The sequence below is a fragment of the Homalodisca vitripennis genome, chromosome 5 (assembly GCF_021130785.1).
Source record: "Homalodisca vitripennis isolate AUS2020 chromosome 5, UT_GWSS_2.1, whole genome shotgun sequence".
NCBI classification, from domain to species: Eukaryota; Metazoa; Arthropoda; class Insecta; order Hemiptera; family Cicadellidae; genus Homalodisca; species Homalodisca vitripennis.
In genome coordinates, this window is record NC_060211.1 from 62948244 (window position 1) to 62973222 (window position 24979).

General features: G+C 30.2%; 1 protein-coding gene across 16 annotated transcripts in view; it reads right to left on the reverse strand.

The window, feature by feature from the left end:
• Positions 1-24979, reverse strand: part of LOC124362306 (collagen alpha chain CG42342-like) — a 535020-nt gene that overhangs the window by 38777 nt on the left and 471264 nt on the right. For 15 of the 16 annotated variants that reach the window (XM_046816688.1, XM_046816693.1, XM_046816687.1 and 12 more), the window contains 6 exons: positions 21919-21963; positions 21453-21479; positions 18164-18199; positions 16900-17004; positions 12777-12821; positions 5725-5787 (listed from right to left, as the gene is read on the reverse strand). In XM_046816688.1, coding sequence (XP_046672644.1) covers positions 5725-5787; positions 12777-12821; positions 16900-17004; positions 18164-18199; positions 21453-21479; positions 21919-21963 — 321 coding nt within the window. The remainder of the gene's footprint in view (positions 1-5724; positions 5788-12776; positions 12822-16899; positions 17005-18163; positions 18200-21452; positions 21480-21918; positions 21964-24979) is intronic. The other variant, XM_046816686.1, reaches the window with a different exon arrangement.

Here is a 24979-nt window from a genome sequence, read left to right on the forward strand (position 1 = left end):
TTTGATAACATTCAAAGTAACTGGTTTGAACGATTTTTTTAAAATTATTAAACAGTATATTATGGATATGTCTGTGGAGGGTTTGGAAACATGACATGTAATCATAGTTCACTCCAGAGAAAAATACATCTACTATATTATATAATATTCATGAAAAAAGTAAACCATCTGTAAAATGTTGGTAAATCTTTATGCAATTTTAATAAGGAGAGTAATTTCAATGATAAACTTTGTAAAGTTAATTTTTTGTGATCCATGCTTAACTTTGTGATTACATCACAAATGTATTTTTTTAATGTTAGCCATCAGACAACAATTCATATTTTAATCATTCCTTGTAAGCAAAGACAAACGTTTAATTCATAGAATTCTGATCCTGTGATTTGCTGGAACGCAAAATTGGTATCACTGTAATATTTAAACATGTCCATAGTTTTGTTATTCCCTCAAATTATACATAACCAATAATGAACTTAAAATAAGAACAAAACTAAATTTAATAAAACTATGAGGCAAAATTTAAAGTTGTATTATTGTGTGAAACAAAATTATGTTAATATACTGTACGTTTTTGTTTTCTGTAAATAAGGTAAATGTAATCTAGGATGTCCTGGCCTAGTCCAAAGCCCATTGTAACTCAAAGCCTTTAGACCAATTTCCTATTTCCTCTTGAATGTCTGTGGATGTTTACTTCTTGACTCTGTATTTCTGACAGTAACTCTTCTACTAAACACAACATGGTTGATATATGAACTGTTAATTTTTTAATGAGCATTTATATTTTTTTTATGAATTCAACTTTCATTTTTACTTCCAGTATTTCAAGTAAAGTACTGAATTTGATGGTGTAATATTTTATGAATCAATGGATGTAGACTCTATTTTCTCTTAAAAAAAGTGTATTTTTAAGACAATTTATTGTGTTATTGCATCATTATTAATTAGATTAACAACACTCATGTTAAAATAATAATAACTAATCAATAACATGTTATTATTTAATATAAGAATTCTATGCATTACTGTTTTTGGGGATTCAGCCAAAATGCAACATGCTTTACAATTAGTGGCAATTTATTTCACATGAAACAATTTTCTTAACACTAAGTTACGTTTATACAAACATTAAATTGTAGCAGTACTTAGTCTAGGATACAATTTACTTTCATACAATAAATATATAACAATTATAATAATATATTACAGTATTTAATTGAAGTTACTTACAAAAACACACAAAAATATCTAAAACGCTTAATATTTATAATAATATATGTCATAATGAAAATAGCATTATATTAAAATTTAGTAATGAAGTTCACTGTGTTGGCACTCAGAACTAGGCAGCCGCTTGACCACATTTCAGCCCAACGCTCGAAACGCGGCACGGCCCAACCGTGACACATCTTCGGGCCGACAACTTTGTACATTAATGACTTACTCCTAATGGACATTAGTCTAGTTACACTAATAAGTACACATCGCTAATATTATGAATTAAAGTATTATATCTGAAATCATTATGGCTAATCCAACAAAATTGCGACGAGATCAAGCAAGGGACAGCTCTTTTCTAAACTTTTAAACTTGAATAAATTGTTTTAAAACAAACAGTTTTATAAATTTAAGAAGATTTTAGTGGCTCTAATTATTAAGCTCTTGATACAAATATAAATATCAAAAATAAAAGTGTTACTATTAAGTTGTAATATTTTCAACATAGCATTGGAGAGTAAGTTAGAGGCCGAGATGTGAAGGGTAGCAACTATATAACAAACGGTTTTCTTAGCAAGGTTATTTTGAAGAGTTTTTACACACTTACCATAAAGGAAGGTAAAATTAATCCACATAATTTTATAAATTTGCTTATGCAAAAGGACACTTAAATATTGTTATCTGCAACAACTACAGAACTAACATTTGGATACATTTATTACAGTTAAATTTTATTAACAACATAGTTTTACTCATTACATTTTATTATTGTAAGTTATTATGACCTGTCTAACCTTAACTTCAAAAATAAGACTCATCATTAAGCAATCCAATGCTATGGTAAGAGATCATGGTTTAAACTAATAACACACATTTAGAATTAACATGTGATAAGTATGGATTTAAATATCTATAAAAGCTGTAAATTCAATAAAACCAACATACAAAAATAAATTAAATTAAGTTTAAGTAACATAAGCTATAATGTTAAAAAGCATAATTAAAAGTCTAAACATTTCCTGCACTAGTTTTAATGACTTTATATATATATATATATATATATATATATATATATATATATATATATATATATATATATATACTGTATGTCAGTCGAAAACATTAGAGAAAAATTCACTTTCGCTTTTAAGACATTGTACAGTACCTTTCCTTTTATTTCTACAATTTTACAAAAAAAATTTCTCAACTGTTGTATAAAAACTTTATTAATTTTACACCTCACAAAATGATTTAATAATCAAATTACTATGTAATGAGTTTTCAAACCAAACATTTTAGGAATCAATAAAGGTAACAACTATAAGCTACAAATTGTAATTCTATCTATGATCTTATCAGTCTATAGATCTAGTTAATCCATGATGCAATTACTACTTTATCGCTGGTTTATTTACATATATTCAAATTTACAACTTAAAGTATGAAAAAATCTTATTAAGTTCTTTAATTTCCATAAAAAAATAAAAATAGAAAACCATTATTATTAAAAACTATCAGATTGATAACGAAGATGATTTAAAAGTAATGAATACAATACAACATTATTTCAATCTAGTAAGGCAGTTTAAATCATAAAATTAAAATATTGTAAAAAAATAAAAATAAATATAACAAATAAAATGGTTTAAAATAAATGTTAACATTATTCTTGAAATTGAATCGTATTATAAACTTTATTTAAAACAACGTACTGATTCTCATGTTGCTGTTCCTTGATAATTTATGCTAAAGCAAATTAAACACAATACATGGTAAAAATATGTGAAAAATTACTTGTTTTAAGCTTAATCACCTTTAAAATTTGGGTAAAATGTCTTCCATTTGTTACGAAAACTAATACGTAATATATAATAATGAATAGCAAAAATTAACTGTGAACATGAAACTCTAGGTTAAGATTATTTATTTACTAAAACATTGTTTTCAAAGTTCTATTCTTTCCAACAACTTGTGATTTACTCAAGAATTACTGAAATATGTGAATGCAATATAATTTTTTTATTAGGGGTAAATTACATTTAAAATGGAGCAATATTTTTACTGTAAGCAATGCAAACATAGATGTCTCACAGAATAAACAAATTAGGACCAGTCAAAAGAATTGTTTTGTTCTAGATTCAGTAGTTAATGGTACTATTAGAACTGGCCATAGGATATTGCTGTAAACTAACATTCTAGTAAGACATCTCAATTTTTCTTCACTCTGTGAATGCTACTATAGTTCAATCAGGATCTTTACTTTTATTTTATAAGTTATATTTTGTGAAAAAAATTAATACAAACCAATTTTTATTCTTTATAATTTATTTGATGTATTTATCAGACATTTTGTATGACTAATCATATTTTGCCTTATTTTGAGTCCATATCTTTCACTAATAATTTAAAATTATTATTTTGTGAGTACATATTTTATTGGGATCTACTGCATGTCTTCATTACATTGGTAATTATCACACTGGTTTAAACAAAATGAAAAATAATACAGATCATTGTACACATTAGTGGTTGTAGTTCTTTATCATTGTGGCCTTAATTAGCCGTGCACAACTTAATGGTACAACTTTTTTTACCACCAATGTGACAACTAGTTGACTAGCAAACCTGTCAACCAGTTGTACAATAGCATAATTCAAATCATCTCAGTTGTTGAGCTGAAAAATGTTTGCTTTGAATGCTCTAACTTACTATGCATGCATGCACCGACCTTGTTGTACAAAAGTGCCACCACTAGTTGTATGTGGTTAATAGCAGCCTATACAGCAATGCCCCCGACCCAGCTGAGACACAACCAGTTAAAAGTGCTGTTGCAGTGTCTGAATATCGCATCGTCATCAACTAGTTTTAAAAATATTTTTAGTTGAGCAAGCGATCTTCCAGAGCTAATAGCTCCAATTTGATTCAATATGCACAACACAATATGGTTGTATGAGTTGTACCATTAGTTGTCAACGACTAATAGTAGACTAACTGTTGCTATGAACCATAACAATTTAAAACACGTTTCATTGCCGCAAAGAATGATCCTATACTAATTGGAATGAACATGATTACACTTCAACTTACATTGAAAATTTGTCTTCTTCAAAATTTCAAGTTGTTTTAAGAAAAAAACAATTTTATCTGTGCTGTTTGTACACCTAACAAATTCATCTAAATTGCTGATTCCCAACTTTTTAATTTGGCATTAAATTTCACATTAACAGAACACAAAAATGAAATTTTCAAAAAATGTGTCAGCTTGAAAGAAACATGTTATTACTCTGATTCTTATTACACGGGGTTACATAACACGTCATCATGCCTCCTGAACATTGTAGGCTATACACTATGAGATACGTGTTGTATTTTAACCTCTGAATACACATTTACAGTCAACAACATCAGTGTAATATGAACAGCCAATTAATGAACAGACCTATTTATTAGACTAACAGAAATGCTGGAGGAGGCTCCCAACTAAGACATCTAGTGCTTTATATTACTAATATTACTCTTGTAAAAAGAGTAAATGCACTACTAATTTGTTTTAAAGGCGTATTATGACAAAATAATGTGTTAATTTTGAAACTGCATTCTTATACAGATGTGATCCAAGTGCTGACAAGGTTTAATTACATAATATTAACTATTTGATTTATTTATTGTTCTACTTAAATTATTTGTTTAGTTAGACAAAATTAAAATTATATTTGTTATTGTTGTTCAATTAATAGTGAATGATTAATACAAATTATAAGTAAAAAATAAGAAAAATATTAACCACTTGATAATTTTAAGTGTTCACTGTTGAAAAGTATTGCGTTTACACAATGTAACTTATAACATTACTTGCAATGAGTTGGGAAAGTTTATTCATTGATTTATTTACACAAAGTAAACAAATTTTGGTGTATGCTAATACCTGTATATATTATATAATAATAAAAGTTCTTGAAAATCATATTTTCAAGTGTTTTTACAAAGATTCTGACTAGAATATATTGAGAATAGAACAAGATAAATGAAAAAAATTAGCATTACATTTTACTTATATCTATAACCTTTACGACTATGTAAAAGATTCAGTGAAATTTTCAGTTTACTCCTCATAGAAAAATCTTTTCAAACGTAAAATTAATTGTAAAGTAATTTTAATAATATTTTGGCTTGAAGTTAATAACTGAAGAATAGAAAAATCATAGTTCTTAAATTACAATAAATTTTACATTGCAGTAAAACCTAAATAAATAAAAACTTATTTAAATAAACTTCTCTGGATTAACATGTAAAACCTTTCTGGAAACAACAAATTTAGCTTATCATTCTAGGAGCTACAGTCCTGACCATTTGGCTATATACATGAGATCGCACGCGCACTCGCACTACCGTATCGTTTGTTAGTATGTTAGTTCTTCTGTCACTCCGGTGGCACATCAGCACAAGTGGAGATTAGTCGGTTAATCATTGCTGATGTTAGGGTTAGGTTTAGGAAAACGCAGGCCTTACCATTTGACCTGGCTTGCCTATATCTCCTGGCCGCCCCGAGTCACCTCTCAGCCCCATGGGACCCTACAAAAACACAGAACTTAAAAATTCAACATTCTCTTGTTATAAGTAAATTTACAAATGAAGAGTACCACTGTGTAAACAGCTCCTATACTTTACATATATGTTAGGTGTAATGTGTGAAATCCTGACATGAAATGGAAAAGTTGGGGATTCTATAAGGTGACTGGTAATTTTGGGCAGAGTATGAAATGAAGTACGTTTTAGAGACTTAAATGCTTTCCTATACAGTTGTATTGTATAGTTGTATAATATATAGGTATTTGTAAGATACTAAATGTTCCTTAGATAAAGCATAAAATTTATGATATTTTAACTGAAAATTAATAACTTATAACCTAAAATAACTAACATAAACCAATCTAAACTTAAACATATAACTAGAACATTGTGCTGCAGTTCTGCCAAAGTTACAGAGGGCATTCTATAGAATGCATTGAAAGATTATGAAAAAGCTCAGTTCAGTATATTTTGAATGGTGCGTAGAACGCATGCCCATATAAACATCTTAAAAAATACACATTAAAAGAATATTAATCTCACATCTGTACGTTATGTAGGTACTGGATATTTTTAGGTTGGATAGAACCCCAATCACTGCAGCATAATCTGCAAGACTAATTTACTACAAGTATATATAGCACACATAGATGTGCACTGGGTCTCATCTTTGAACGTTCCAGTGGAAAATGGCATCCCATGATGGATTGGGGAATTCCTCTCCAAAATACTATCTTCTGCAAATTTTAAAATATTGCTATAGGTAAAACTGGATAAAAAACAACAAAATAATGAATTAGTTTAAAAACATATTATTTAACAACATATTTTATAGTAAATTTAAAGGTGGTAGATTATATGTGGGGCTACCGTACCTTATAACAATAAGCTCTGCCTGAAAGGGACAATATTTTAGAACTAGTTAATAAATTCTTCCACTGAAATACTCATACATAGATCTTGCCCAATAAAAGGGAGTATGAAATGTTCTGTGTCATCTTCTATCTAAGTTTTGTCGTAATAATTGTAAGTTTAGAAAAGCTTCTCTCAAAAGAACAGCTGGTAAATGGAATGCTAGAAAACTTGTAAAGTTTGTATGTGTTGCAAATCTTTGTTGTTTGCTCAGCCACTAAAGCAAATGGGAAGTACTTTTAGGAAGATATTCTAAGTCTGAGTTACTTTTTATGTTGTTTAGAAGGAGAATTTCTGCTCCCCACTAGCTGGCATCAAAACAAAATACTTTTGATATTCTTTAGTTATGTCATTTTGTTACCAAAATATAACTTTAAAATTTACTTCCAATGTTAATTGTATCTTTAGCTCCTCAATGATTCCACCATTCAACTCTTTAACCATTTCGTCTAAAAGGAGGTAGAAGGTAAAAAGTCAAATTTAACATACTTGCTGTGAACGTGATCAGCCGAGTTTGGATTTTTATAATCTATTCTGCTTGATATCTTCCTCTTCTAGGGAATAGGCATTGTCATATTAAATAATTTACTGCATAAATCTGTTGTAGCTTTTAACATGATACCAAACTTATTTCTATAGTTTCTTAATTCCATTAATGCCAATGTAAGAACTTCAATGTGTATGGTAGCTTGATACAAATCAATATCTGAAGACTGAAGCATCTTACTTGTTATAAATATTAGATTAAATAATGGGATTAAAATCTTCACATTTACAATAAAGTCAAATTACTTTACTTGGCTTACAATTTCTTTTCCTTTACCTCTTGCCATACATAAGAAGCATCTTCAACAATTTATTTTGATGCGTTTAAGTGCTCTTGAATAATGGTGACTGCCACTGCTTTACAAGTCAATTTGGTTTCAGACCATGTCTTTGGTGCCTTTAGTTTCATGTCAATAGGTTTTATAATATTTTCAAACACTGCATTACGCTTTGAGCTCAAATAATTAAATACAGTCCCTATTAAATCCCTCCAAACAATTCAGTAGAGTGAGAGGTTGCAACTTGAAATGTCATTACCTGCAAAATAGATAGAATTGAAACATTTTCCAATGCTGTTGCCACTAAATAGTGCCAGAACGCTCTGTACTTCTTGGCACATTTAGTAAACCATTCCAATGGAACATGGAGTTCCACAGAAGTGAATTGTTCCGGGAATAATTGAGATGAAAAATTGAGGACTAGTCATCTAAGCTAACCTCTAAGATGACTAGTTTCTCACCAAGTGATTTTGTGTGACAAGAAGATGATAATTCTGACATCAATATTGTATTTCGGAGATTGAGCGATTCTTAATAACTTGTCTAAATATTTGCCAACCTTCAGTTCTGCTAACCAATCAACAGAGATATGGTTTTCACCTGCTGTACAGACCACATCAAGCTTATTATGGCTATTACTGGTGTTGAATAACTGCTCCTTTTGGCATATTGCAATCATTGGGATCAGATAAAGACATCATATATGTCTTCACGATGTTTAATAATGTTCTGCAGCAAATGAACCATGTGTAGGGCAGTCTTTATATGATAACTAGGATCCAAATATTGCTTTTCCTTTTTTCATGTGTGTTTGCGTTAGAAGGCAATTGTAAGTTATGAGTAAAATTAATGAACTGAGTGAGTTATGAAGCTAAAATTTCAGATAAAGCAGAGTTCATATACCGTGTTGAAGCAGGAGTATTTGGTTTGGAGCATTCTTAGTTTGAACCTTTCAACACCAAGTCTGGTAATAGAAGATTGTAATCACAATCACAAAATAGTACTAAAACCTGACCTTAGTACTGCATCTATAGATTGTTCTAGCCTACAACTATTCTCAAAGGGATCTGTACCATCACAGGTAAAGCTATTTCCAACTTAAGTAATGTACCTGACCCGCTCGGAAGGTGATACTGGTATAAATTTCTTGCCTAAAAATGGAGATGTGTAATCTATTATTATGCACATTATAATGGAAAAAGCCTGTATAGGCAACTCCTTAGACAGATATAGGCATAACAGTATATAGTATAATCAAGCACCCTCACCTCTCTCAATATTACTTTGTAACATACAAAGCTAAAATACAGTCACAGAAGAATAAAAAAAACCATAGCACTGTATCACGTTTTTATGGTAAAATAGTGTTATACTTGTATAGTAAAGTAGTGTTGGAAATTTAAGATCACTTGATCATTTGGTTTGATGAAGGCTATAGCTGACATTCAGTATTTTACCATCCCTGGTTTGATGTTTGGCAGATATAAAAGTTGGTATATCCAGTTGTTTCAGCAGTTTCTTATCCTGAGAAGATCGAGAAGCATGGGAACAAATTTGTTTGAACTTATGTCCTTACTGATGATGTTGGATAACAGTTGTAAATACTTGCTTAATATTTCTGTGAACTCAGGGATAGTCCAAATGTCACTTTCTCAATAGCAAATGCACAATTAGCTTTTCCTAGAATATTGGTTTAACAGTATATATTTCTTACATTTATATTTAAATCAAGTGCTTCTAACAAAATACATATGACACAAGTAAGACATTTAGTTGAGATTAGCAAATGCCATCCATCAAAGATGTAGGCATGGAAAAACAGTTCCACAAAACTAGTGGTGGCTACAATAAGTGTCATGATGTTGTTGCAATATTGTAGTTATTGGCCTTATCCTATACTGGTTATAGTGGAGAAGCATAAATTATAAGGAATTATGTAAGTCTGAATAATTCTGAAGTAGAGGCAATACGTGTTATTGACTGTAAGATAGTGAGTGTGTGTTTTCTTCTTTGCTTTGGATGGTTTCATACCACTTAAGTGGCCAAGAATTATATACTTGGGTGGTTGGTCAGAAAGACTGGCTCTACCTTTGTACACAGTATAAATTGTTTTTTAAATCTCTAATCTTTACTTTTGGCATGAACATGAGTCGCTTGGTGGCAACCACAACCCATTCAGGGGAATTGAGTCAGAGGTTGAAGTGCTCCCCCATTCTCAATCCATACCATCATCCAAACCACCCTTTTACAATGGAAACTTTATTTTAGAATGTTTATCACATCCTTCATATTTTGTCTTATTTGTTCTTGCATACTGACATCTTTTCCTTCTCAGAGGAATTTTCAATTTTGAGATCAGGATGTAAGAAGGCTATAAAAGCTGTTTGATGTCATGTTTTGCTAAAAAGTGGTGAATAAGATTTTATGAATGAGCTGACGTGTTGTTGTGGTGCAGGATCCAATCTTGATCTGCCCACGATTCAGTCCATTTCCTTAATGTTGCATCTCATAGTTGCCTTAGGTCATCAAGATATTCTTCATTGCCTGTCTGAACTCCAGTACTTCAGTTCTGATACATCCAATATTACAGGATTCTGGCTGTTGCAGGTCTACCAGGTCGTAGTTCACTTTCTTTACTGAAATGCGGCCATTTTTGAGTCACCTACTCTTATATTTGTGTATTATCCTTAAACGTGTTACCAAAAGCTTTGTGTACCATAGAGATTGTCTCTGATGTAGAATGGCCAAGATTCTGGTAAAATTTGCGAACATTTTGCTCAAGATGTTCAGTCACAGTGAAATACATGTATTAACAGGTTAACCTCAACTAAAAACTCACTGACTGGATGGAGTACAGAGAATGCCTGACTGGGGTCTTGGAAGGGTTCCCTATTTGTCCCCATATCCAGTCAGACAATTGGTTGCTAATAATCAGCCAGTAAAGGGATATTCAAAACGTTTTTGAACACGCTCCATAGTAGACTGGTTAAGTATTATCAAAACAATTAAACATTTATTTTAACAATATCACATCTCTATATTTACCTTTTCTTAATTTTGTTGATAACCCATTAATTTTATGTATTATAATATTATATAAAATTTTACATATCAATTATATGGGTAAGAATGACAAACATTAAAATGACAATTTTATGTTAAGAAACAAAATTTAGACTGATAAGAAACCATAATCATATTACAAGATGATTACTTTAGTATAACCGTTGCTGATGGCATTAAAAATTATAGTATGTAAAGATAGTTTTGTAGTTTATATCATAGTACACAATTAAATTCTTGAAATCTCTCAACCTTGCTGTGAAGAGTGATCTTCAGTCAATATATGATAAATGAAACCTGCCAGTAAAACATACCGGCTTGTACAGGTGAGTTAAGGAGGCAGATATGTATTGTAAGCATAATAAATTAATGACTAGCATGGCCAAACAGTGATCAGTATGGTTCTTTACCACATGCTGCTAGCTTTTTTTATAATTCAGTGCTATCTTCTTTGTTGAAGTCATTTTCTTCATTGATAACTGTGTCAATGTGGTATAAACTGGAAGATTTCAATGTTACATCAATATTGTTTGGCTGTGATATATCATCTACTTGTCCTTGAGATAGCTAGGAAACATTCATGATACCTCTTGCTGGTATGTGTGGGGTGTGAGACCTTCCATGAAGTTTCAAGATCGTTTTTCTCTTAACTTACTCTCAAACAAGTTCAGAGAAGCTGCAAGCAAATAGTGAGTAACTTTGAATACTTTCAGTGAGAGACCATTGGGATCATACACCTTGTGGCACCACATCAGTCAACTCTGGAAAGTAAAACTTTGGTGAAAAGGGATACTGTGTCTTTCTAGGATCTACCGAAATGTCCTTGTGCTCCCTGACTGAATGAGATGAGAACAAAGCATCCACACCACAATACTGTCCATAAGTGAGCCACTTTGCCATATCAATTAGAAGTGAAGACTCATTAAGTATCTCACCTTCTCTGGTATGTCCATCACGCCTTCTATACTGTGCATGTATTGTGCATTATTATGAACGTGACTACTATGTACATGTTTGAATTTTTTACTTTAGTGAGTTATCACCGTATATTAGTTTGTGCTTGTTTAACCTTATGTATTAGGTTTTTTAACACCTGAAGAAAAGAATATATTACAATCCTCAAAACGTAATGATCTCTTCTTGTAACATATAATGATAACAAATATCTAAAATCCTAATATCCTAGTTGTACCATTTTACTTCTAAATTTAAAAAAAATACACATGTTTTTCTTACAGGTCAATTAGGGTGAATGTTAAAAAACTGTTGGAAATATTAAACAGTCTCCTGTATAGATTAAATTGGAAAGAATTTCTTTTTAACAAACAAACTCATGACTCTAAAATTATTTACTAAAATAAGATGAATACTGAACCAATATTGTGCCTATGAATGTGTTGAATTGTGGGATAAGATAATCAACACAAGACTATTACCATTATTGGCATATTAACAATGATGGGCTGTATACAGCCAAAGTAGACAATTTAAATTCTCGATACATCCAAAAAAGTTAAAGGTTCAAATTTACAGATGTGTGTGGATGGTTACAATCTTAATCCATTTAATATAGTCTTTTAAAAATTTGTGCAACTTAACAGAGTTATTCATTATCAAATTTGAGATAAATATTTTATTTCATAATAACCTAGTGAGTAACTTCCCAAAATTATTTTATTACATACCTTGTCATGGTTCTACCATTCTTCCGGTCTATTGACCAAGGCACATAACCCCACCCCCTTCTGTATCAGTAGATTGTCTATTATAAAATAAATTTCATCTCATGAAGCATCTACTTTTACAGGGCTAACCATCCATGAGACTGCCATAAACAAAATCTTCTTCAGTGTAATGGGTCAGATCAATCAATTGCGTACCTTATAAGGAATGATTAGTTTTGTATTATCATACAAATATTTTTTTATTTTGTAATATTATTACATTATACTAATATATTACATTATTATTATAAATAAAAGCCTACCATGTTATTGTAATTTAGCAGAATCTTTAAGAGTTTTTAGATAAATATTTTCTCCAGTTGTCCTTTATTGTTGTGCTGTTCCACTGAAGAGAATACAAATTTTATTACTATGAAGTTTTGAAAACCGAACATAAAATGAGATATTTTACAAGAAATCTCAGTTTTTAATAACTTATCAAGTTACTTACTTGTAGAATAATACTTACAGGTAATCCCATAGGCCCTGGGTCACCTTTTGACCCTTTCTCTCCCTGGAAAAAATAAAATTAATTGTATTGACATTTTGTATATTCATAACTAGTCATCTAACTCTTACTTCCAGTTTACAGCAGACAAAAAGAATAAATTCTCCAATACCTAAAGCTTTTAATACTTTTACCAACAAATTATTACCAATAGAGAATATTTGGTATGAAGACGATTGCTCCTGTTGGAAACACAACAAACACTTGAGAGATATCAACCAATTCACATGATCAAAATCAACTACTTATGACAAAAAATGAAACGAATTTCAGAAATTTAATTAAACAACATTAAATGAGTTGTTATAATAAAGTTGTTTTTACAATCTTCATCCAATTATATTTAATTGCCTACACATTACAGCTTGAAACTAATTATTTCCTGTTTTATCATTAATGCTCATGAAATAAATTTCTTTTTGGGTTGAGTTATATAAGATGCGCTTTTAAATTAAGAGAACTTTTCATTATTCCCAGTTCAGTTCAAGAGAAATGTCTGTAACTGAAAGGTAACAAGATTTTTTTTTTGGGGAGACCATTAAACTTTATAATACAAAAAACACAAAGAAAGCATGAGAAAGAGGTTAGGTTGAGAACAACATGTACCACATCAGTTTGTACCCAACCGGGTTCATACCAGGTTTTCGTAAAGCGCAACATGTGTACGATGGGATACATGTTGCTCTGAATTTCTTATTTTGTTCTTATTGTCTGTCTGTCTTTGTGGTTTGTTAAATTTAATCCTATACTTAAATAAATACCTCAAACTATTGTATACACCATTGGCTGCATGACTGCTTAATTTGTAAGTTAAATGAATTTTTTAGTTCATTATAAAAATGACACACCATCACTGGTATAAAATCATTATATGAGTTGAAATGAAGCTAATGTAATACAATGGGAATCTTATTTCTTTAGCAGACCAACCGGATCAATGAACCATGAGTTGAAGTTAGGTCAATTTTGTTGCTTATTCTGAAAAACAAACTGAAAACTAAATCCAATCACTCCAACAGAATATAAATTATTAATAAACCACGTAGTACAGTTTTTAGAAGTTCATCTGGAATGAACCAATAAAAAGGACTCATTCACCTTTCATGATTTACCGTCATCTTATTCCTGCTGTTTCAATCGCCATTTACTATTAGCCACTTGCCAGTTGTCAGTGGTTAATCAGTGAGTGCAAACCTATGCAAACCTTTTGTATTCTTTAATTTAGTTTCAATGATTACTGTTTTGTTTTATTAAGTTCATGTTTAGAGATAGTGTATACATGGAGATGGCATAAGACATGTTTGGTGTGATTTCCTTATTATGCATATCACAACGCTTACATGATCATTTTTATCTAAATTATAGATACAGTATGTGTTTGGAGTTATCCACCTTAGGAAGACATAAAATTGCAGATCGTGAAATGTAATGTTACTGATTTTTGGTATTACTGAACAATGGTAAATGTCTAAAAATCCCTGTTACCTTCAAAATCTTTCCATTGTCAAAAAACAGCCTTTAAACAAACAATGGAATTAGAAATTACACTGTAAGGTATAATTATTAAATACATTCTTAAATGATTTCAGGAAATTTGCAATATTGATTGGCTTACTTTTGTTATGGTAAAGGTATAGAGGATGGATAGAAATTTAACATAGAGAAACAATTTCATATACACTTATTTTAGTTAAATAATATCTTGTTATGGAGAAATCACATTTGTCTGTGAAAAGAAAAGAAAGGCATTAGAGGTATCTTAAGTGAAAAGAAAAGAGAGGCATTAGAAGTATCTTAAGGTAATTAGCTTTGCCTTTGGTTTCTTAATTATAAATATCTTTCTAATAAGTTAACAAACATTTTTGTATCTACATCTGCTTTCCTAATTAACTTCTTCTTGTAATTCTTGTCTGACTACCAGAATTTCATTAGATACAGACTCTTTGTTAAATTAAAGATATTTGTGTCTGTCTTTTTACCCACTATGTAGTTTATCTTTGCAATATTTGCTTCAAATAATTATAATTAAATTCAATAATTTGTAAATAAACATTCAATATGAATGCTATAAAATTATCTACAGCATTAAATTGAAAATCTAGCTTTTATATTAAAAAATTATTTCAATTTAAATTTTTGAAAATTTAACAAATAATATATTGGATATTACAATTAAAGTATGTAGCCACCACGTTTTTGCTTCACCTTAACAGTTAAGACCACATAGGACTTTATTTATTTATTATAAAAGAGATTTAGCACTTTAAACCAAAGGCATAAAAATATATGTTTTAGATTTACATTTAATATGAATTTTGATCATTCTGTATAACACTCCATATTAGAATAAACAGGCTAAAATGAAATCTTTGAAGGTGGTATTTATAAGAATACTAGTTAATAAATATAAGTTTAATTCTCTTTCATATCTTTCACCACACTAACAATATATGACAATTTTGCACAATCTTATTGTATTCACAGATACTCATCATTCCGTACCACAGTAAGTTTATTATAACTGTTTATTAATTTAATGTCAATGGTGTTTCTGTATGGAACTAACATTCAAAATTAAATAATAATGTAGAGGTAAAATTAGAAATTCTTAAAAGTTATAGAAATCAAAACAAATATTTATTTAGATATCTATTTATTCATATTTATTATGGAATGGCAGCTCTAAATGTTACCTTCCAATAGTGCTAGTGGTTATCAAAGTGTTAAGTCATATACAGTGATTGTGTATATTTTTGTCAATGGGAAAGTGGAACTCTTCTCTATTAAAAACTTCATAGGTAACGTTATGCTCCCTTTCATGACCGTTTTTTGCATTACGACAAGAGGGCAACACAGTGACTAAGCACTCAGAGGACTTCTTCCATGATTTATTCCATTGGACTGAGCAATACCTACACCACATTACCCTTCTTCTGTGTTTTTTGTTTTTAGCTCTCTATATATCCAAATACTGATCGAAGCTTGCTCATCACAAACCATTTTCCTGTTGATAGAATCCCAAAAATATTGACCAATAGCTATTTCAAACTCTTGTACATTATTTCCATGTTCTGCATAAAAAAAATTTGTGTTAAGGGTCTTCATGTTTTAAATCTTTGTATTCATAAGGTTACTCTGCATATATAAAACTTATTGTTGAAGAGGTGGGACAGTTAAAAATTTACCTCCCTATGTCCAACTCTCCTCTTTTACATTTTCGTCACTATTCCTTCCAGACCTCGTGGACCCAGACAGCGAGACCATTGTGTGATTAGTGCCCATTTCCCTCATTAAGCTGCTTCGTCTTGAATCATAACAGATCAATAAAAATAGCCTGCAATCATAAAACTTTCTGGTACGGATACTGTCTGATAAGGGCTGGCTATCCAGAGAGCACTCTTCCTTTGCACTATTAACACCTTGTGCCTGCGATCTTGCTACAATGCATCCACTAATATATTTCACATGTCTTACCAATACTTCATAGTATGTCTTTCATACATGTCTTTCTTCATAGTATGTCACCAAGAAGTACATTGTTTTGTAAGAATGACCACCTAATATCACCTCCTCTCACTCCACAAGGTGTTGTATACTCCTCAGGAAACCAGTGGAAAAGTGTATTGTGGAAACTCTAGAAGTTACTTGTAATTTTTTCTCAATGGTAGTGTTTATACCTAATAATTAATATTAACTTATGCTCAGAGTTTAATTTACATATGGGCTTAAAGGGCTAATGCCCGAGGAAGCAGATTTAAGGGGGCAACAAATTGTGAATAAGAAAATTCAGAAATATATAGTTATATAAACGAAAAAATTTAGTTCAAAAGAAAATGATGAAATATACATTATATCAAACTCCGTCAAACATAGCTGAGGGGGTGGCAGATCTTCAAATCTACATTTCACTATGCCAAATGTATAATAGTATAGTAACAAACCTACTATTTTCTACATAAATGACAGTAATGAATAACAATTTGTGTTATGACCTTTTACAAGAATTGAATCATTTCGGTTTTTTAAGATTTTAACAAAATATTGTCATGCAACTGACAATAGTGAGAAAGATTCTGGCACTTACCGGCTCTCCTTTTGCTCCATCCATTCCCCTGTCGCCTTTGATGCCTGGGGGACCCTGAAGTCCTGGGATTCCTGCAGGGCCGGGTGGACCAGGGGGGCCAACTACCTATCCACGCAATACAGTACATTACTTCAGTACACTATTACAGTTTTATGATTACATTCTAGAATATACGTTTATAGTTGTGTGTCAGGTAATTTAAACATATTTTGTCATGTGTATGCTTGAAGTATAGAGTGTCATTTTCAGAGCTTGAAGGAAGAGTTCAAATGAGAGAACAGCTATTCTGTATTATAAAGTTATTTTATTCCAAAATAAAAAACCTCATATTTATTTATTTTTCTGTATTAATCCGGTTATAAAATATTAGAAATGAGCTGTAGATATTTATCATTCACTCCCTTTATATTATTGAAATCCCTTTCTATTCTGGTGTATTATATTCAGCTCTTCCATTACGTAAAAATACAATTAATGTATTTGTGTAATGTGTTCATTTAAGCTTTCATTATTTTTCCAAAAGAAAAGTCATACATTGATACTTAAAATTAAGGACTTGAAATCTATCCTCCTCTCCATGAGGTCAAATACTAAACCACAAGTTTAAGTATACAAAATTTATCTGCATTCTGCAATAATTCTTACTCTGTGTTATGTCAGGAATTTTCCATTTTGCTTCTTCAGATATGGTGCTGGGAGTATATTTACATTTTTATACATAATGTTTTTAACATCAACTCTGACTTTCACGTTTTTATCACAATTTTCTTTAATTTTTGCGTGCTTAAACTTATGTTTTAATATTTTATAATTGAATAAAAGGAGAGGTTTAAATCCTTGAGACCATGTTTCTTAATACACTGTGTGTTGAAAATTACTTAGGTTTAACTAACACATGGTCTACAAACAGCTATTGTACTGGTTTGCTGCAACAATGAATTGAAAGTAAATTTTGTTAATATGTTTATTAATTTAATGTAGACATTCTTAAAACATTCAGATTAGAACAGTATTAGATAAAATAACATACACAACTATCATGTAATAAGTCATAACATACTGGGATCTTGTTGAAGTTTTTGTATCACCAAGGTTTACAGCTTAATTCATAATAATTAAGCTGTAATCCTGATACAGCTGGTATCATAATACCAGTTGTATCAATAATTACTATAATAAAATAAACTAATGTATAACATTATTATTAGTTTTTTTTTCATGAATAAAAAAATGTTTTGCTCAGCTCAATGGAAACTATACTTACAACTTCTCCGCCGATGGAGTCAAATGTTCCGTCTCCCTGGAACAAAAAATATATACGGTAATGTAACAATAGTTTTTAATTAATTTCTAATGTTTGTATAAAAAGTCACCAATCAATATTCTCACTACAACCAAATGTTTGGAATGTATTTTAAATAATGATATAGGTTACTAATGTGTTTTTAACACAAGGCAGATGAAATGATAAACGTTTTCTGAGTCCTCTTTAATACTGCAGAAATTTTCAAATAATTTACTTTTATTTGGTTGGTACTGATATTTGATTTATGAGAAAACATTAATATAATCAGACACTTTTCTTGTTTCATATTCTATCAAACATTTATACACAACAATTAATTACCAAATGGTGTTACAATAATGAATACTGTAAAAATTTTAAATTGTTACTTTTTAACCATTTATTTGAAATGAACTACTGGCTAACAACTAATAACTAACCTCAAAGTATAAGTTATTTGAATTGAGATTGATTATATATACACAAATAGCTGTTATAATGAAACAGTAATCGAGGCAGTTTTAAAGAAAACTTCTAACTAAATGTAAAAATATTCACAATGGATTAAAATTAAATACAGTTTTTAAACTTACCTTGAATAAGGTCTTAGCAATATAACACAAGAAATATGAAAATGACATTAAACACCAATAAACACAATGTTTTTACAGATAAAGCTAGAACTGAAGCATTAAATAACTTACCACTATCAGAGTACTTTAGTGTAAAACAATATCAGGAATCGTAAAACTTTCTATGTTACTATATATTAAACTTACTATTAAATAGATATTTGTGAAATTTAATTAGTAGCAAAGCAATTAAATAATGTCATGCGCTACTTTACCATGTAGGATGTTGAAATCAAAGTTACTATTGGGAGTACAACTTATATGTTTTTATTCCGTTAAGTATAATAAATTGTGATTAGCATAGCTGCTCCTTGAGTGCATGATGAAAAAATATCCAAGAACAGATCAAAATAATTGGTCTACGCAATTGTCCTGTAATTTTCATTTGTATGTATGTAACAGACAATAACTCAATACATTTTTGGCGAATAACACCTAAAAATGTTCTAAAATGAAAAACATCAAAGTAATTCTAATTAGGCAATCATTTGTTTTTATAGCCAACAGCTAACAATGAATATGGTCAATCATAATTTGTATACTTTAATTACATGTAGAGTTTGGATATTTATTGCGTGATTTAGAATTTTTGTTAATCTTACTCTATTTTTTCCAGAAGGTACCAACTAGAAGGACTATTAAAATGATGACTTAAGATGTTTATAATGAAATAAAGCAAAGAATGACACTAAAAAAAATATTGTTACATATTTACTTAACACGTTCATACCGACGTGGGGCTCTAGAGACCCACACACTCGATCTTAAAACCCGGCACCGAGCTTGGATTTGTATGGTTTGTTTAACCCAGTCGTGTTTGTAAAAGACTCATCAAATGTGTCTTATAGGATTTTGGAATTACTTTTAATGCTTTTTAAGAATACATATAATATATTAAAAAATAAATAAAATTACGATTATCATGAACATGTTAAGAACACACAACAAATGTTATGAAGTACATTAGTAATGTTACTAAATAATCACACCAAAACCACACTTAAATATTTACTCTACAAACTGAATTTATGATGCTTACTATACAAGAATTATATTAAACACACAAAGTTATAAAATTACTTTAACATCTCTAATAAAATTTAAAATAAATCAACACTTCCATTATTTTCTTCAAGTTTATATATTTGTGTTATGACAATATAAAATTTAAGCAAGTAACAAGATTGTAATGAAGACTTTTGAAAAGTGGTACAATCACACATTTGTGTTTTTTCACATTTTGAGATCTGAAATCTGATGTTTTCATCGCGTAAATTAGAATACAAACTATTTTCAGTAAAGAATATCAAAGCGAAGTGACAACATCACAGTCAAGAAGAATGTTATAAAAAAAAATACCATTACTTGCATCAAGAAAAATAAAAAGTGTAATAATTAGAGAATTGCTATAAAATGGCAGTCTTACACAGCAATCAGCCGCCACTAAAGATTGATATTTCTATCATTATTATTTTATCACATTGATGTAATGAGGTTATAAGACTGACTCAAAAATTATTAAAAATATTTCACTTTGCAAGTATATAGTTTATATTCTGCAGATATATGTACTTAAATCTGTACTTGAAAAATAACATACTGGCAGAAGAAATTTTGATTTTACTGAACTATTCCTCAAAACCAGCCTATGATACATGACTGGGATCAGAAATAATTATACCAGAGATATCTTTAATAAAAGAAGTTTGTTTTGTTTATTGTTGTAGGTGTAACTGAAGAGACACATATGAAACAAGCAGATCGACCTTGTAGCCAAGACGCTATCAGAAACAGGCTCCAATGAGCTGTCTGTACTAAATATTAACTTCAGTAGTCTAAAATCCTAAAACTGTATATAGAGCAGGGAGCTCTAATAATTGGAATAATGTTCAAATACTTTTTAGAAACAGATACAGGATGAAACAACAGCAGGCCATTTCCAGGCCAAGTACACTTGCTTCTTCGTCTTTTTTAGGTAGTTACTATTCTCTGTGTCTGTTGTGTTAGCTCAATCTAGTATATATAGTAAGTTGTCATTCTTGAGTTACTAGAGGGGTACTGGATTTGGCACAAAGTTAAGTTATTGAGGTTTATGAACCTGTTATGTCACATTGTTTAGACAAAGGTTAGTTAACCCAATTTACCATCCTTAATGTTACTTTACTATCCACCAGATTTCAGATCTTGAGTGGTACTGTTCCTGTTTTTTCTGTTTACTTAACTACATTTTTATTTAATAACCTTTTACTTCCAAAGTCCTGTTCTTTAATCCAAAATCCTATTTCTAGTTGTGGATTAAAATTTTACAACCAAACCACTTTGATAACATACATAAATTTGTCATTTATTTTGTAGTTATCTGCTTCTCATTTATCTTCACTTTAAAATACATTAACTTAAATATATCAATATTATACTAATGGTGTGTTTGTATATCTTGTTCAGAAGTGAATGGTGTTATTTAATTACGTTTAACATAATAGTTTCAATTGTTAGTGAAATGCAAAGTGTAACAAATTACAGAAATTATTGCATGTAAACCGATAAACAAGTATAACTTTATGTGGTTAAAATAAAAGATAATCACAAAACCTTAAAGTTAAAAACTATCCAAATATAAATAAATATCAATTTACCTGTCTTCTTCTAAGCTTCTTATATTTCTGTATCCAGCCATGGACGCCAGGAAAAGAAAGAAAGAAAACATATTAGAAGCAACACAAGCATGCAAAATAAATAAATTTGGAAAATAACAATGTGTGGATATTAACTAATAATAATCTATTATAATGCAATCCACATACATAATTTATACTTATAATTTCACTCTATAAATAAATTTAAAATTAAAACTATGTGTAATCTTATAAAACATTTAATCAAGCAAAAAGCTGTTAAGGAAATATATCTAAGATAATAATGTTCGAGTTGAGCATTTGAACTGCCAACAAACATGAACAAAACTATAATCCAAATTTTAACTGAGAATCAACACTATGTTGTTCATGATTATGATTTTGATTGCTCAACAGAACAAATATTGTACTGTTAAGACTTTATAGTTATTGTTTTTGAGAAACAGAATTATGATGAGCAACTCACCGATTCCCCTTTATCGCCCTTGTCTCCTTTCTGACCTGGGTAGCCCTGAAACCACACACACATAAATAGTGTACAAGTCTTACGAGATGAATATTATTAAGCAAGCATGAATATAACAGCTACATCACACAACCAACAGCATTTTAATAACTAAACAGAATCATTATCAGGTCTATAAATATATCTGAATCATCTATGGTAGAAAGTGTTAGTTCAATGTGAATGTTGAATCCATTTCATTTTCTGCATTGGTGAAATGTCTTTATCACCAACTGGCTAGGTTGGTTGTCAACCATTAGTTGGCCTCCCTATCTCAGTACCCTGCTAATGTTGGTGCTTTCAAGGATACTGATACCTAACTATCCATATAGTGTGCAAGTAATTATTAGTATAGCCAATATACTCCCTGCACTCTTTGGTTTTGCTGGATCTCTTCAGATGGAAATAGACTCCAGATTTCAGGAGTCAAGTCTGTGACAGTTTCAGAATTCAGATGTTGCACTAAGCAGAAGGTGAGGTTAGTGTGAGGTTGTATGGAAACTTGAACTAATAAATGAATCCTCTATCCGAACAGTTTACATTATCCAAGTGCGTAGCTTGTATTTTATACAAAGTAAAGCTAAGAGTTTTCAAACTCCTGGTTTTGCTCTTTTAGCCACAAAATCAGATACAAATACCTGATCTTTACTACAGAACAATGGTTTTAGTAAATGTGGCAATTTATTAACTGAATTCAAATGAGTCTCAATGTATTATGTATGTTAAAAAACATAAAGAGCTCAGACCAAATACTTTGTGATACAGTGTTATAAAGCCTTTTTAAAAATTTGCTTTATTAAACAGGATTATAAGGCTGTCTTGAGACTTTAGAAAATAGGTATAAGGAGTAAGATAAGTATTGTATAAGGATAAATGCAGAGAAAAGTATGGAATAAATTGTGGATATCCAATTCACCAAAGATACACAACTAAGTTGATGGTATTATGGGTTTACTGAGCTAGAAATTTATAAGAGCATGACATTGAAAAACTGAACTTTAGGGCCGTCTGCATTTTATATGGAGAGTTTAAGACAGTGGTGGACAGTTACAATTACTTGTTCCTGTGAATTTATGTATTTAATACAGTTGCATCTATGGATCAATAAAGAAAACTTTTTGTACGATTTTTATTTGTATACATACAGAAATAAAAATGTAGGCAACAACATTATAATATCTTCAGCCATTGGCTGAATACTTTTTGCTAGGGATATTTCATTGTCACAGCAATTATAGAAAAGGCAGTGAAAGCTTTATATGAGGCTTGCCCAATGGTCTTGCCACTTGAAGATAGCAATGTCGTAATACAAATTTTCAAAAGGTGGATTTACTGGAATTTTATGAACAGTGAAAAATCCTCAGCAAAGATAAATAATTATGAGTTATAAACAAATGTAAATTAACTGGTTGCAACAACTTGATTGTTCTAGCAAAAATTAATTAATTTAATAACTTTTCTTCGATTATACTTTTGGATGCCAATAACCTTCATGAGGTGATTTAAAAAAATATTTTCTGCAACCAACAATGTATTTCATTATTAAAGTGTGTCTTTTTATTCAGGAGATATATAAACTTCACTGTTTTAAAAACTTTTCATACTTAAGAAATTTGTAGACATGCATCTCTAAGGTATTGAAATTGAACTTTGATATTTTAAGTAACTTTACAAAGATTTTCATTATTTAAAGTATCTTAATTTCAAAATATGTGTTTAATAATAACACTCAGAAAGCAGCGAAAAGACCTTTTTGGGACATAGTACAATGAGAGATTTACTTAGCTTCTGTCCTAAGCGAACAAAAAAAAGTCACACTACTAGTAGGTACTAATAGTAGTCTATAGGTATAGACTTTTAAAAGAAACAATTAAGAATAAGAATCATTTATTCCATTGATCTGTTTACAGAAATAGGACAAGTCATTTTAAAATTACATACATTGTTAGAGCTAAAAATTACATTAACACAAAAGTGTCTGTAGAAAGTTCACATGAAATTTAAGTAAAGTAGCAATAAATAAAAGTAATTATAGTTAGTTATAAACTAAAAACCTAACATTAATATGGCAATTCATGAATTCCACAATGTTGTAAAAAGGATTTTTCACTAGCCAATCATATAACTTTTTTAAAATATTTTAAAGGAAACAAGTCTCGCATCATCAGGCAGCTTATTAAAAAAATTTATAAAATTTAATTTAAACGAGCTTTTAGTTTTAGCTAGTCTGTGAGGCAATATATCAATCTTATTCCTTCCCCTAGTGTTGTATTGATGGATCTCCTGTCTTGTATGAAAAAGATTCAAATTAGATTTTGTATACAATAAAACTTGAAAAATATAAAGATTTACTATTGTGGGAATTTGAAATTGTACAAAAAGAGGTTTGCAGTGTTCAAGTGGGTTGGCTCCTCCAATATTACGAACAGCCTTTTTCTGTAGCACAAGAATGTCAATGACATGTGAAGAATGACCCCATACAAGTAGACCATACAATATGTGCGACTGAAAAAAGCCCAAAATATGCCAATCTTAAATACTCTGGACTAACAAAACTTTTGAGTTTCCAAAGTAAGTAATTTACTCTAGAGATTTTGTTACAGACAGTATCTATATGAGTTGACCAGTTTATCCAGTTTATAATAGTGCCCTAGATTATCCATTCGTTTTTATCCAAGCCTTCTTAACAAAGATCTCTCTTAAAATAGTTTTATCCTTGGAAATGTTTAAAATAACAATTACAGTACATCCCATAGCAGATACCACTTCAGGAAAGTCTACTTCTTGTACCTACGAATGAAACATAAAGTAGGTAATTTAACACAAACAGCTAGGTCACAGCAACCACCCAACCACCATAGGAGTTCTACAAGGGTCAGTGTTGCACTCAGTTCTTTTCATATTGCCAACCAATGACTTTCCACACTACATCAAAGACTATAGCTCAGTTATATCAGTGAATCCACCACCTTGTTGCTTAAAGATGAATGACCTGAAGCTTTTAGCAACAACGTATAACACT